Source organism: Drosophila innubila (assembly GCF_004354385.1).
Source record: "Drosophila innubila isolate TH190305 chromosome 3R unlocalized genomic scaffold, UK_Dinn_1.0 2_E_3R, whole genome shotgun sequence".
Classification (NCBI taxonomy): Eukaryota; Metazoa; Arthropoda; class Insecta; order Diptera; family Drosophilidae; genus Drosophila; species Drosophila innubila.
Window position 1 is genome coordinate 7012536 of NW_022995380.1, and position 12478 is coordinate 7025013.

A 12478-nucleotide genomic window follows, 5' to 3' on the forward strand; every position below is an offset into this window, starting at 1 on the left:
AAATGATGTGTATATGCAAAAACTAAGAACAGTAAAAAGGCAACAAATACAAATAAAAACTATATTCGTAAAAAGTAATTAAAAACCATGCAAAAAAAAAACATAAATCATCAGTTGTTTTCATTTAATTTGCAACACATGTTGCATATAAAATAAAATTGTATAAGTACTTCGCCACATTGTCAACACTTGCTTCAATTTCCATATTAGTTTCAAGTTAAACGTTGACAAAGGAACAAGATGCGGGTAAAGCGCTCAAATGATCAAATCGAAAGCTTACTGCAATCATCTCCCCTCCACAGCTATCAACGGCATTTCTGCTAGCGTTCGTCTCAATTATGTATGGCTATTCGCTGCCCCTGGAAGCGGAATCTAAGAGAGGCAACTTAGCATCCAAGCAACTGGATGTCATGGATCGTAAGTTGACAGTAATTCGAGGAGCACAGGAAGAGCAGCAGCGCAAGCTCATTACCATGGATTTCAAGCTCAATCAAGTGCTCAGTAAGATGATTCATCTTACTCATGCTAAGCCTGCCAAGGAGGAGCTTTCTTTCAACTTAAGCATGGCACTAGACAAGTGGCAAAGCAGTTCGAATAAATTGGAACAGCAAATAAATAAATTGCAGATAAGCTTAGAACGAAGAAATGAGCATGACAAGCAACTGGAAAAACACTCTCAGCAACTGGAATTATTAAGTGAGGATGCAAAGTTGGAAATTGCCAATGGGAAGGAGTCAAGTGAGAGCAAATTATTTGAACACGGTAGGAGAACTTGGGCCATTGTAAAAATTACAGTAAAACTCACCTGTTCCATTTAAAATTCACCAGAGTACGTGCAGCCAGCAAAGGCGGATTGCTTTGAGCTGGATGTAGAGCAGCGTGTGGATGGTGTCTACAAATTTTTAGAGCCCGAATTGAATGAGAGGCAACGCGATATCAATGAACGATACTGCGCCTTTGCAACCGATGGATCTGCGTGGACCGTGATACAAAGAAGACGCACCAACTGGAAGCAGAAGGAGGAAAACTTTCATCGCAATTGGGATGAGTATCGCACTGGATTTGGTGACTTGTCAAATGACTTTTGGTTTGGCAATGAATTCATACACAAAATTGTTTATCGCGACGATTATATACTGCGCATCGAGCTGCAGGATCACAATGGCATTGAGGCCTGGATCGAATACGGCCTGTTTCGGCTCGATAGCGAAAGTTACAATTATCAGTTGGTGATTGGCAAACTTAATGAAAATAGCACCACATCCGATGCACTCACATATCACAACCGCATGGACTTTACCACATATGACCATCGTTATGATGATACCACTATTGATAATGATAATGGTAATGATAATGGTTGGTGGTCTGTAGCCAAATCCAACTTAAATGGTCACAGTATTTTATGGCACAACGAATATTCACTGAATGCATCACGTATGCTTATACGTCCACTCAACATTAATCCACTGCTCATCGCCACTGACGATTCTTACGACGAAGATACTTCCCTAGTTTGAAATTCACAAGCGATAAATCTATATAATTATTTATATTCCACGTACAGGTGAAGTTTCCGATCCGGTTTGATTTGATAGATTGGGTATTTTTTATTTTTGTTACCCATTTTCATCATTGCAACAAATAAATAAACAATAAGAAATTTTTTTTAGTGTAACTGTTTTTTGAAAGACCTTGCCACCTGGCACATTTATTGCCATTTATTTTAAGACCTAGAAATCTAAAGTGAAAATTTTTATCCTGTTCTTATATGAATCTGAAAATATTATGCGTATTGAGTTCCCTTTGCGTTGGTGAATTTAAGTCCAAATAAGGGATTAAAAATAATTTTAAAATGTATAGCCCAAATGCCCAAATCCGATAAAATAGGAAGTAAGACCCGGAACAAGCCTGAGAGATCAGTTTTCATATGTTATCATTTGTTATCATTTTTGAGCCAGAATTTAGAATCTTGTGCAGAATTTTTATAAGAATTTTGTCGATTTTTTGATACTTTTTTAGAACTTAATTTAAAACTTCTCCCCCTGATGGATGTAACGACCCTCGTACCACCTTTATTTTTATCTAATTTCGAATTTCATGTGATTTATTTTTATTGCTTTTATTTTATTTTTGAACTAATTTTTTGTGTTTTAATTTGTGAAATTTATATCGTGATCTTTCGAATCGGAAATAGCTAAAACTAGCTATTTTTATGACTACTCGACTTTGGTCACACTGAAAAGGTCATTAATAAATACTGAATTGGTATTAATTAGAACGCTTTATTGGAAAAAGGAAAATTTAAGTTAATGCAAATTTCAAAATGCAATAATTTTTTAATAAATTAAAAATTTGATGAAAAGTTAAAAATCAAATTTAAATAATATTTAGTGAAACATTTTAACTAAGGTATAAATTGTTAAAAAAAAAAAAGTAAACAATTTTTAAATTTTGGCTTTGTTTCCAAAGTGGTGCATGCTGCCAGATCCGAAAACGTTGCAGGGTGGCATCCTTTGGACCGGGTGGCAACCTTTGGGCCAAAACAGTGTTTCGCGAGCAGTACGGCCGAGTGCAGCGCGACTTGCAGTAGAGAAGAAAAATTAAAAGAAGTAAATTTACAAAGAAAAGCTTCTGCGGCAGCATAAAAATCCAATATAAAATAGTAAAGTTATTTGTGTATGAAACAGAAAATGGCCCAAAGGAATGGTTAGAAACAAAAGAGGAGTTTTTGCGGCACAGGAAAATTAACAACAACAAGAAAGGAAAAGAACAAGACGCTGCTGCGGCCACTCCTTTTGTGCCCGTTGTCTCGTTCCAGAAAAATGTGTGCGTGTGAGTGCTTCCGTGTGTGTTGTAATTGAAAAATTGTGATTAGTGCATAAATTAAAAAGTAGTAGATATAATTGCATTAATTAAACAAGTGAGTAGGCAATAAAAAGTGAAAATTCTACGCTGCGTACAAAAATGGGAAAGAGGTTTTTATTGTGTCTGCAAAAGCTCAAGCAAACTTAACTAGAGAGATAAGCGAACGAACGTTAAACATAGACACGCATACATACATACAAGCACATACACGAACACACGCATATAGCGAGTACAGCGTGCGTGTGTGTGTTTATGACTCACGGCTGGCCCTGTGAGTAGTGAGTGAGCGCGCGAGAGAGCGAGAGTAAGAAGGTGCAAGAGTAAGAGTGTGTGCGAAAGAGATAGAGTTGCAGAGCTCTACCTACGGCAACAAACACATAACAAAAATAAAAACAACAACAACAAATCCGCTGCCGCGCTTCAATAGAATTTCCCAAGTTGAGCGCGACTAATCGCATTTGAAGAAAATTCCAAAGTACGAAGCAGAGAAACAAAGAATAAAGATTGTAAAAAAAGGAGAAAGGGAATAGGGGAAAGGAAAACAAAATATTACGAACATGAGTTTCGCCAAATGGTTCAAGAAGAAGGAGCAAATCTCCGAGATCGGTGCACCGACAAATTTCAAGCGACACCTTCATGTATCCCTGAATAATGAGACGGGCGATCTGGAAGGACTGCCCCCACCATGGGTGCGTCTGATGAACACACAAATCACAAGGGATGAGCAGGACAAGAATCCGGATGCGGCATATCATGCGGTCAAATATTACAATTACTCCATCAAGAAGAAGGAGCAGGAGGTGTTCAAGCCCTTCATTACCGAGGATGTGATACACGAGGAGTCCAAAGAGATAGAAAACTATGTCCACTACAAGAACAAGCACAAATCCCAGGACATTGACAAGTCCGATGACGATGGCAGCGGCAGCGGGAGTGGCAGTTCAACGGCCACCGAGAGCAGCAGCGGATGTGGCAGCTCCACGGCGAACAGCAACAGCAGCAGCCTCAACGACAGCAGCCAACAGACGGTGATACCGCTGGATGCCCTCAATGAGGTCATCAAGGAGCTGGAATCGAATTTGGGCCGTGAAACGCTCAAGCCAATTAAACACAACAACGGCGTCAGCGGTGGCGGCGTCGGTTTGGAGCCGCCACCTGTGCCGCCCAAGAAATCGTCAAATCAAATGCCGCCCAAGCCACAGATAAAGCCAAAGCCACGTAGCGTTACACAGCAAAAGTTCCGGGGTGTCTCGGATCTGAGGAGCACCGATGGCGATGATGACTCCAGCACGGGTCACAAAGTCAACACAGATACCATCATCATTAAGCCAGCGTTGTCGGGTAATGCCATTGCCAATGATGACAGCAATGATCCCGATGCACCCGAGGAGACGATACTGCGGCGTTCCAAGGAGAAGCGGACACAGAAAACCGACGAGCAGATCTATGATGAACTGCGGGCCATTTGCAATCCGGAAGATCCACGGGAACGATACAAGACCACCCAGGAGGTGGGCAAAGGTGCCTCCGGTATTGTGTTCATTGCCGGCGACAATCAGTCGGAATCCCAGGTGGCTATCAAAACGATCGAGATGAAGAATCAATCATCCAAAGATCTCATTCTCACCGAAATACGCGTCCTCAAGGATTTCAATCATAAGAATTTGGTGAATTTCCTCGATGCGTATCTGCTGGAGCCCGAGGATCAGCTCTGGGTGGTCATGGAGTACATGGACGGTGGTCCCCTCACCGATGTCGTCACCGAAACGGTGATGAAGGAACGACAAATCGCCTGCGTCTGCCGTGAGGTTCTATACGCCATCAGTTTCCTCCATGCCAAGGGCATCATTCATCGGGACATCAAGTCGGATAATGTGCTCCTTGGCATGGATGGTTGTGTTAAGGTCACCGACTTTGGATTCTGTGCCAACATCGAGGGCGACGAGAAACGCCAGACAATGGTGGGCACGCCCTATTGGATGGCGCCCGAGGTTGTCACCCGCAAGAAGTACGGCAAAAAGGTGGACATCTGGTCCATTGGCATAATGGCCATTGAGATGATCGAGGGCCAACCTCCGTATCTATATGAGACGCCTCTGCGTGCCCTCTATCTGATTGCGGCCAATGGACGGCCAGATATAAAGAGTTGGGACAAACTGAGTCCCAGTCTGCAGGACTTTCTCGATCGCTGTCTGCAGGTCGAGGTCGACCGACGTGCCACCGCCGATGAGCTACTCAAGCATCCGTTCCTCGACGACTGCAGCGAGGTCAAGGCCCTGGTGCCCAACATCAAGGCCGCCAAGAAGGTGCTCCGTCGCAATGTATAGTTAATGTGCAATCAACATCATCGAGCGGCCAAAATGCTCTATGCGTGATGTGAATCCCCTGTACCCTTCCATCCCCCTTCCACTCCCCCTCCTAGTTATTGTATGTATATTGAAAATGGAGTATTTCCCTCCAATCTGTGTAAATTATAACTGGAACAAAATGCTGATTAGTCTTGCATCATTATAAACAACAACAATGCAAACAACAACAAACGTAACAACAAGTCGTGGGATAATTAACAACAAATCCGTCTCATCTATTGTTGTTCATCGCGGGCCGATAACATCGTTACTTGGTAAGTTAAGATAAATTTTTAACAATAAGTTGTCAATATGGGAATATTGTTTCTTGGAACACTTCCAGACACCGAATCAGCTGTTAGTTAGGAAGCTTGCGATCCACAACTAACATAAGTTGTATTACGCTGCTTATTTCAAATAATATGAAACAAGAACAACTATTTATTTTAAATTAATATATCGAAAAAGAAGTAATAAATATATGAGATACTTTTGAAAACAGAGTTAGCTTTAAGTTGCAAGCATTTCCAGTGGAGTGCAGGTGGGGAGCTTGCGATCCACAACAGAACATACAGCTATAGTCACATAAAAAGCACACAATTTAATAAATTGTAATCAAATTTTGCAACATAAAAGTATATTGGCCTTTTGTAACATAACTAGTAATTTAAATAATAATCATAATAATAGCAATCTTAAAAAAAAAACCATTAATTATTACAATTGTTTTGGTATTTGGTTGAATATCCACGATTTTAAATTATTGAAACGCTCGTAAAATAAAATAATAAGAAATATTTGGATTGAAAATGCTGAGCTTATAATTAATAAAAATCGGCTGAGAAATATAATTGATATAATCGAACAAAGTTCTGATTAGATTTGTGCTATTTAGCTGTATATGACTGTATAGCAAATATACAACAATAGTCGTAATTTGTACAACATTGCTAATTTGGAGACAACAAATTTAATGCAATATTGTCCCATCGACTCGAGTCATCGTTAAATGTTGAACTGGTTTTCTGCATTAATGAAAATGCGGCAATTCAAATCTTTTTGATCGGTGAATGTTCGTGAAGGGGGGAATTGGACACACGCACATATGTAATGACTTGCCCCATAATCGATCGGCTGCTGATCGATAGTTGTGAAACAGTAACCTATAAAATTCGATCAAGGTCTCGTTTCTTTATGACAAACACAATGAATTTGCATCTGAATCATCCCACTGTACTTTTATATTTATAATAATTTGCTTAGTTTGCAATAGTAGAAAATAATCATATGAAATTTGTTCGATAATCGATATCACAACGATGACAACATTTGCATTTTGTTAGAGCATCAAAGCTTCGAGTTGCACTTGTTTTGTAGTTGAAATAGCAAGGCCCATTGAAAAGTAGTACTCACACACACACACACTTATAAACATAGAATGTGAAGCAACAACAACAACAATAACAATTAAAACCAACGCCATTTCATACGCTCGTTCGCATTTCCTGTTGGACAGCAAAGAAAAGACTTGGAATATTGCTTTGTCTGCCAAAAAGTTAAAAAAAAATACTCATACATAATAATAATAAAAAAAAAACTTCAATTCACACACTGCGCACATACGCGGACAGCAGCACAGCAACACCGTCACCTACACACACACACATGTAAATAAGCTCAGTATTTTTTTTGTCTTATCAACAAGCACTTCACATGTTTGTATATACATACATATGTATCTATATACAAACTAAGCTGTCATGAAACCCCCGCAATGAACGTTGCTTTTTCTTTTTATCAAATTCCTAGAACATTTTTGAAGAATTTAAATTCATTTTGATAAGAGTAACTGCAAAACTTGCTGCGATCTTTGTCTGTCTGGGACAAAAACCAGTGTTGCTGTGCAACTAATTGTAGTTGCAGTTGCAGTAGTGAATGCCTCGGCTATTGTCTTTCTTTATTTCTTTCATTCTTTCCGTTTGTCTGCATTTTTCTTCACTCACCGCCTTCCACTTATTGAATTTAATTGCTTATGCAGTGGCGACGTCGCTCTGAGCTATTTTTACGCTCTCACTTACTGTAACTATGCGACTCTGTCTCTTTTCTCTCGCTCTCTTAGTATCGCTCCCTTTTTCACTCCCACTATGTGTGTGTGTGCGTGCACTTTTCCTACCGGATCTCTAGCTGTTTATTATTTGTTTATATTAGCGGCAAATACTTTTGCTTTCCTCCACGAAAAAGGGGGAAGGCAGCCGGCAGCTGTTTGTGTACATATGTACATATGTATGTATGTGGAGAGTGTCACTTTCTGATCGCAAAGTTTTGTTGTATTGTTACATTTCATGCGGATACATTTTGAACTTTTGTATGCCAAATGTCTTAGTGACGGCGATAACAAACAACAACAGTGACAGAAGCACCAGCAGCAGCGTCAGCATCAGCTCAATGAATAATCATTTTGCAAATATGTACATGTTTAACTCAGGAAATCAATATGGGCATTTAAATGGCCTGTGCCATGCATACATACATACATATTTATATACTTGCGTATGTGTTTTCTTGCATGTATACATGTAGAGATGTAAGCATTTCCAGTTTTCTTGCGGCGTCTGCTGCAGTTGCATGCTGCCTTTTTGCCGGCTACTGCTGGGAGTGGCGCTCTTGGGGCCAAAGTACAATTTCAATTTCATTCGTGTGCGTAAATGCAAGCCCTATTGCATGCATATGTATGTACATTCATGCATGTGTGTTAGTATGTATGAACTTGTGAACAGTAGAGTTGTGTCGCTTCGTTCGGAATAAGTTCATATGAACGGGTCATTAAAAGTAAATTAATTAAGGAATGCACTTATCCAGTTTATGGTGAAATTAAACGAAATATGGGCTTATTTTTAACATATGATCACTTCACTTATGAACTACTTACAGTTAGTCAAAAAAGTCTTTTGATCAAATAAAAATTAACATATTTGTAATTTTATACATATTTAAAATAGTGAAACTCGAAAAACATTTCTGTTGTTTCTTATCTTTTTCTAAGAACTACAAACAAGAATTATAAATAAAAAATTAAATTTTAACAAAAAATATATGTAGATATCAGGGTTGTGACTAATTAACCAGTTTTGTAATGCATTGGACATTTCATTAGAATTGAAAAAAATAATGTTTTTTAAAATACAATTTCACTAGAATTAAAAATAATATTCCTAATAATATAAAATTTCAGTAGCATTTAAATTTTAAAATGCTAGTGCTAATGATATAAAAAAAAAAAACAAAATATATCTCAATTTCAATAGATTTTCTTGACGCTACATCGTTAATTTTGTTCATATGTAGGTCAGTTTGAATTATTTTTTAATTTTGTACATGAACAACTAAACGAAATGACTAATATAGTTTCCGACTCAGAAATGAACCATTGAACATATTGAACAAATTGAACTAAATATTACAGCTCTCTTACACTTACAGACATCAAATTTTGATGTTTTCGCGAACGACATTGAACGGCCGCGATTCATGTCTGCATGTGTATCGAAATGAATTAGTGTGTTGTAGTTGCTGTATTTGCCTAAAACGCCAAAAAAAAAAGAGCAAATACGAATGAGTAATGACTAAAACCCCCTTTCCAAATGTGTGTTCGATTTGCGAACGTCGGGCGCCCCAATGATAATTTCACCTTGCGCGCAAAAGGTTTTATATTTTGGTCTTTCTGTTTCTGTTTTGACTTTGTTTCGTTTATTGAACCGTACAGATGTATGTGTGTATGAGTCTCATGTCTTTAGCTGTGTTGTTCTTGCTGTTGTTGTTTTTGTTAATACGCGGAATTGAGTGTAGATGAATCACTCGCTATATGTTTGGGGGGTGAGGGGGATCTTCGTGTGGTGAGCTCGTTTTTCATAACAAACATGGCAGCCGACCGACCTTCCCACCCGCCGACGCTGACGTTGCCGTTGTTATATTTGTGCGAGATTTTGCATATGCATCACGCAAATGCCCAACAATATAATAATTATATTCGCTGACTTGATAGTAGGCATTACGTATGATATATTACACAGAGTGTAGGGCTTGAAGTTTCGAAAACACACACACACTCATCATCAATTGCACATTGTTTTATTGTGGTGACTTGTTGAACATGTTCCACATGCACTCCACATGACACAACAACGACAACGACAACAGTCAATGAGCTTTCATAGCGGTTTTTAACTTTGCAATGATAGTTTTTTTTTTGTGGATCTTGGTGGGCACTTTCGCAAACTTAAAACTGGAGCATGGCGCCGTTTTTAAGGCATAAATCAGCTGCCACTGCCGCTGCCTTCTGTTCTCATTTGCATGAAAAACTACAGATAATTGCCGACATAACTGTGTTTATACCCTACATTAAAAATATATTTATAAAGGGTATACTTCCAGATAGTAAACACAATTACATGTGTGAAATTACTAATTGCAAGTGTGAGAAAAATGCGTGTGTTTCTCTCTCTCTAACTCTGTGGACTCTAGTTTGTGGTACAAAGCTGAGCTTACGAAACTGATGTACGAGTGAATGGTACGTGAGTTTCAACTACATAAATACAAACATACATATATTTATTGTGGAATGTGTATGTTGTGCCGCTGTTTCGATACTTTTAAAATTAAACTTAGGATATGTAAATCACGTAGATCCCATTTGTTGACAGTAAAATGAGAATATGGATTATGCACTTCCGCAATGTTCTGTTTTTTTTTTTTGTCAATGGAAAATTGTGAGGAAAGTTGAATTGTGTGTTTTTGAAGTACAAGGAGAGCGCATCGAGTCTTATCTGTGAAACTATAAATAAAAATAAAAAAAATACTTGTGTAACGAACAATGGGAGACGATTGGAACGGCCAGAAATGTCGCTGGGATTTTCATTGAAATTTTAGCGTGACTTCACATGCCGATAAATACGCATACACATATATGCATATGTACATATGTATGCACAAAAACATTTCTGTATACATATAAACAATTATTGTTCTGATAATTGGCTGACAGCAAGTGACGTGCTACAACAAAATCAAAAACAAGAAGAAGAAGACAAGAAGAATAACAATAACAAGGCAACTTTGTGTTTTGTATGCGATACCGTACACTTGCTAATAAAACAAACCTGTTGCGCTTAGCGACCTACAAACAAATAATACAAATAAAATAAATATGTACATATGTATGAGCATAATAAACACAAATTTATTTAAAGAGACATTGTTATAATTATGCAGAAAGTGGGCAACGCCATAAAACTCACCATAACTTACCATAACTCACCATAACACTGCCCAATTAAAATGCACCCACAATTCAAATGCCCCATTCGCTCTAAATTAAATACAGTTTTGCATGTGTTTGTTTTGTGTACTTATAGATACTTACAAATGCATCAAAATTTTGCATATTTTTATTTTTTAAATAGTTATGTTTTATGACAAAAAAATTTTTTTTTAATGTTAGAAGAGAACCACAGCCAAGAATAATAAAAAAGAATTTAAATAAATATACATAAAAATATATATTTGTTGAGAAAAAGTGTAAATGTCAAAACACTTTCTTGACTAACTGTATAGAGTTAAATTTCAGGTACATGCGATTTTTTTCGGCTGTGTCAAACTAATCAGCTATCGATATCGTAATCACACTGATAAAAAGCGGCAATTGATTAGACAAGCAAAATGAGTGGTTGATTGGGCAAGTTGAAATAGTTGCTTCGCAATTTATAAAATTTGTACTACACATGTAGCAAATGTACATATTGTATGTATGGGTGTGTGTGTGTTTACTCAGGTCTCATTGGAATTATGCAATGCTTATCGCAATTAATAAAGGTCAAAATGTTAATTGAAATAAAGTTCAAGTGTAGTGTGCACACGTATGTGAGTACATACATACATACATATGTATATTAAAGTATTTTAAAGTGTATCTCACTTTGTTTGCACAAGTTCGATGCTCCATGGAAGTAATTTTGTTTGTGCAGACATCGATGCAAATATTTACCCTGAAGTTGTTAGAGTTGGGTGAGTCACAAAAACCGTTGTAACCTGTGCATCCAAAAAAAAAAGAGTCTAGCATTAAATTCGAGTGGGAGATATGAATCAGAATCATACATTTAAATCGGCTTTCGTTTTGTTTCTGGTTTGAAATAAGACAAACCGAATAATTTGAAAGACTAGATATTCATTTTATCTTTTATCTATTAACAAAGTTAGAAAAGAATACAAAAATATGCAGATAAGTGGGGCACAAAAAAATAAAATAAAACCAACCCTCTACTTATCAGAATTTTTTTATATAAGATATGCTACGCAATATCCAAATATACATTTTTTAAAAAATTGCATCCTTGGTACTATTATTCTTTCCCTAACTGTAGGTATATTTATTTGTCTTTGGTATTAAAATACTATAAAGTGAGTCATATACAAGTTGTAATCGATATACACAGTTTAGTTGCAAACACAGAATTGCTCATCTCTAATTAAAACTGTTTTGTTTATTTGTTATTTTTGTTATATTTGCAGCACAAGGCGCAGTGAAATGTGACCAGAGCTAATCACAAACAACTACTATGTACACAAACAAAAGGAAAAGGAGAATGCAGAAGGTGGACTGCAGTGACGTCGCAGCAGCAACAACAACGAGAACAACAACAACAACGAGAACAACAAGAACAGAAGCAGATCACATAAACGTTTGTTTTGTGTGTAGATTAGGAAGCGATCTACAGTTGCTGTACTGTATTGCTTACTATTTTTTTTATTTTGCCTGAGACATACGATATATATACATACATTTTGAATACTTATAAATATATAAGTATACGACTGGCTGAGAGTGCCCACTGTGTATACCTTAGCGGTATATACTCTTACAATACGATTTAAATTACAATTACGATTATGATAACGATAACGGTAACATACAATAGTTTAATTATGTTTCATCGCATGTGTTTTGCCAGTTAGGATACAAATACGGACACATACATACACACACATATGATATAAATATTGTATTGTTAAGTGAACATTAGATGGATAAATGTTTTCATAGTCTATATACATATACATAAATGTGATTTAAGCGATTTTATCAAAGCTGCATTATGCAATTCTACATAAAATTCGTCGTAGTCTCTAAGTGCAACTAAAAAAAAAAAAACAAAAACAAAATAAATATGCAATACTTGTTGTAAATTACCAAAAAAAAAAAAAAAAAA

At 37.0% G+C, this 12478-nt stretch overlaps 2 protein-coding genes across 2 annotated transcripts; both read left to right on the top strand.

Annotated features, from left to right (window-relative positions):
* Positions 1-240: 240 nt before the first annotated feature.
* Positions 241-1520, top strand: LOC117792430 (angiopoietin-4). The gene is made up of 3 exons (XM_034632581.1): positions 241-246; positions 303-738; positions 829-1520. Exons 1-3 carry the CDS (start codon positions 241-243, stop codon positions 1518-1520), a joined length of 1134 nt encoding a protein of 377 aa, XP_034488472.1.
* Positions 1521-2504: 984 nt separating this feature from the next.
* LOC117792493 (serine/threonine-protein kinase PAK 2) lies at positions 2505-12478 on the top strand. The gene is made up of 2 exons (XM_034632660.1): positions 2505-5491; positions 11781-12478. The coding sequence occupies exon 1, from the start codon at positions 3426-3428 to the stop codon at positions 5193-5195; it is 1770 nt and encodes a 589-aa protein (XP_034488551.1). The 5' UTR covers positions 2505-3425; the 3' UTR covers positions 5196-5491; positions 11781-12478.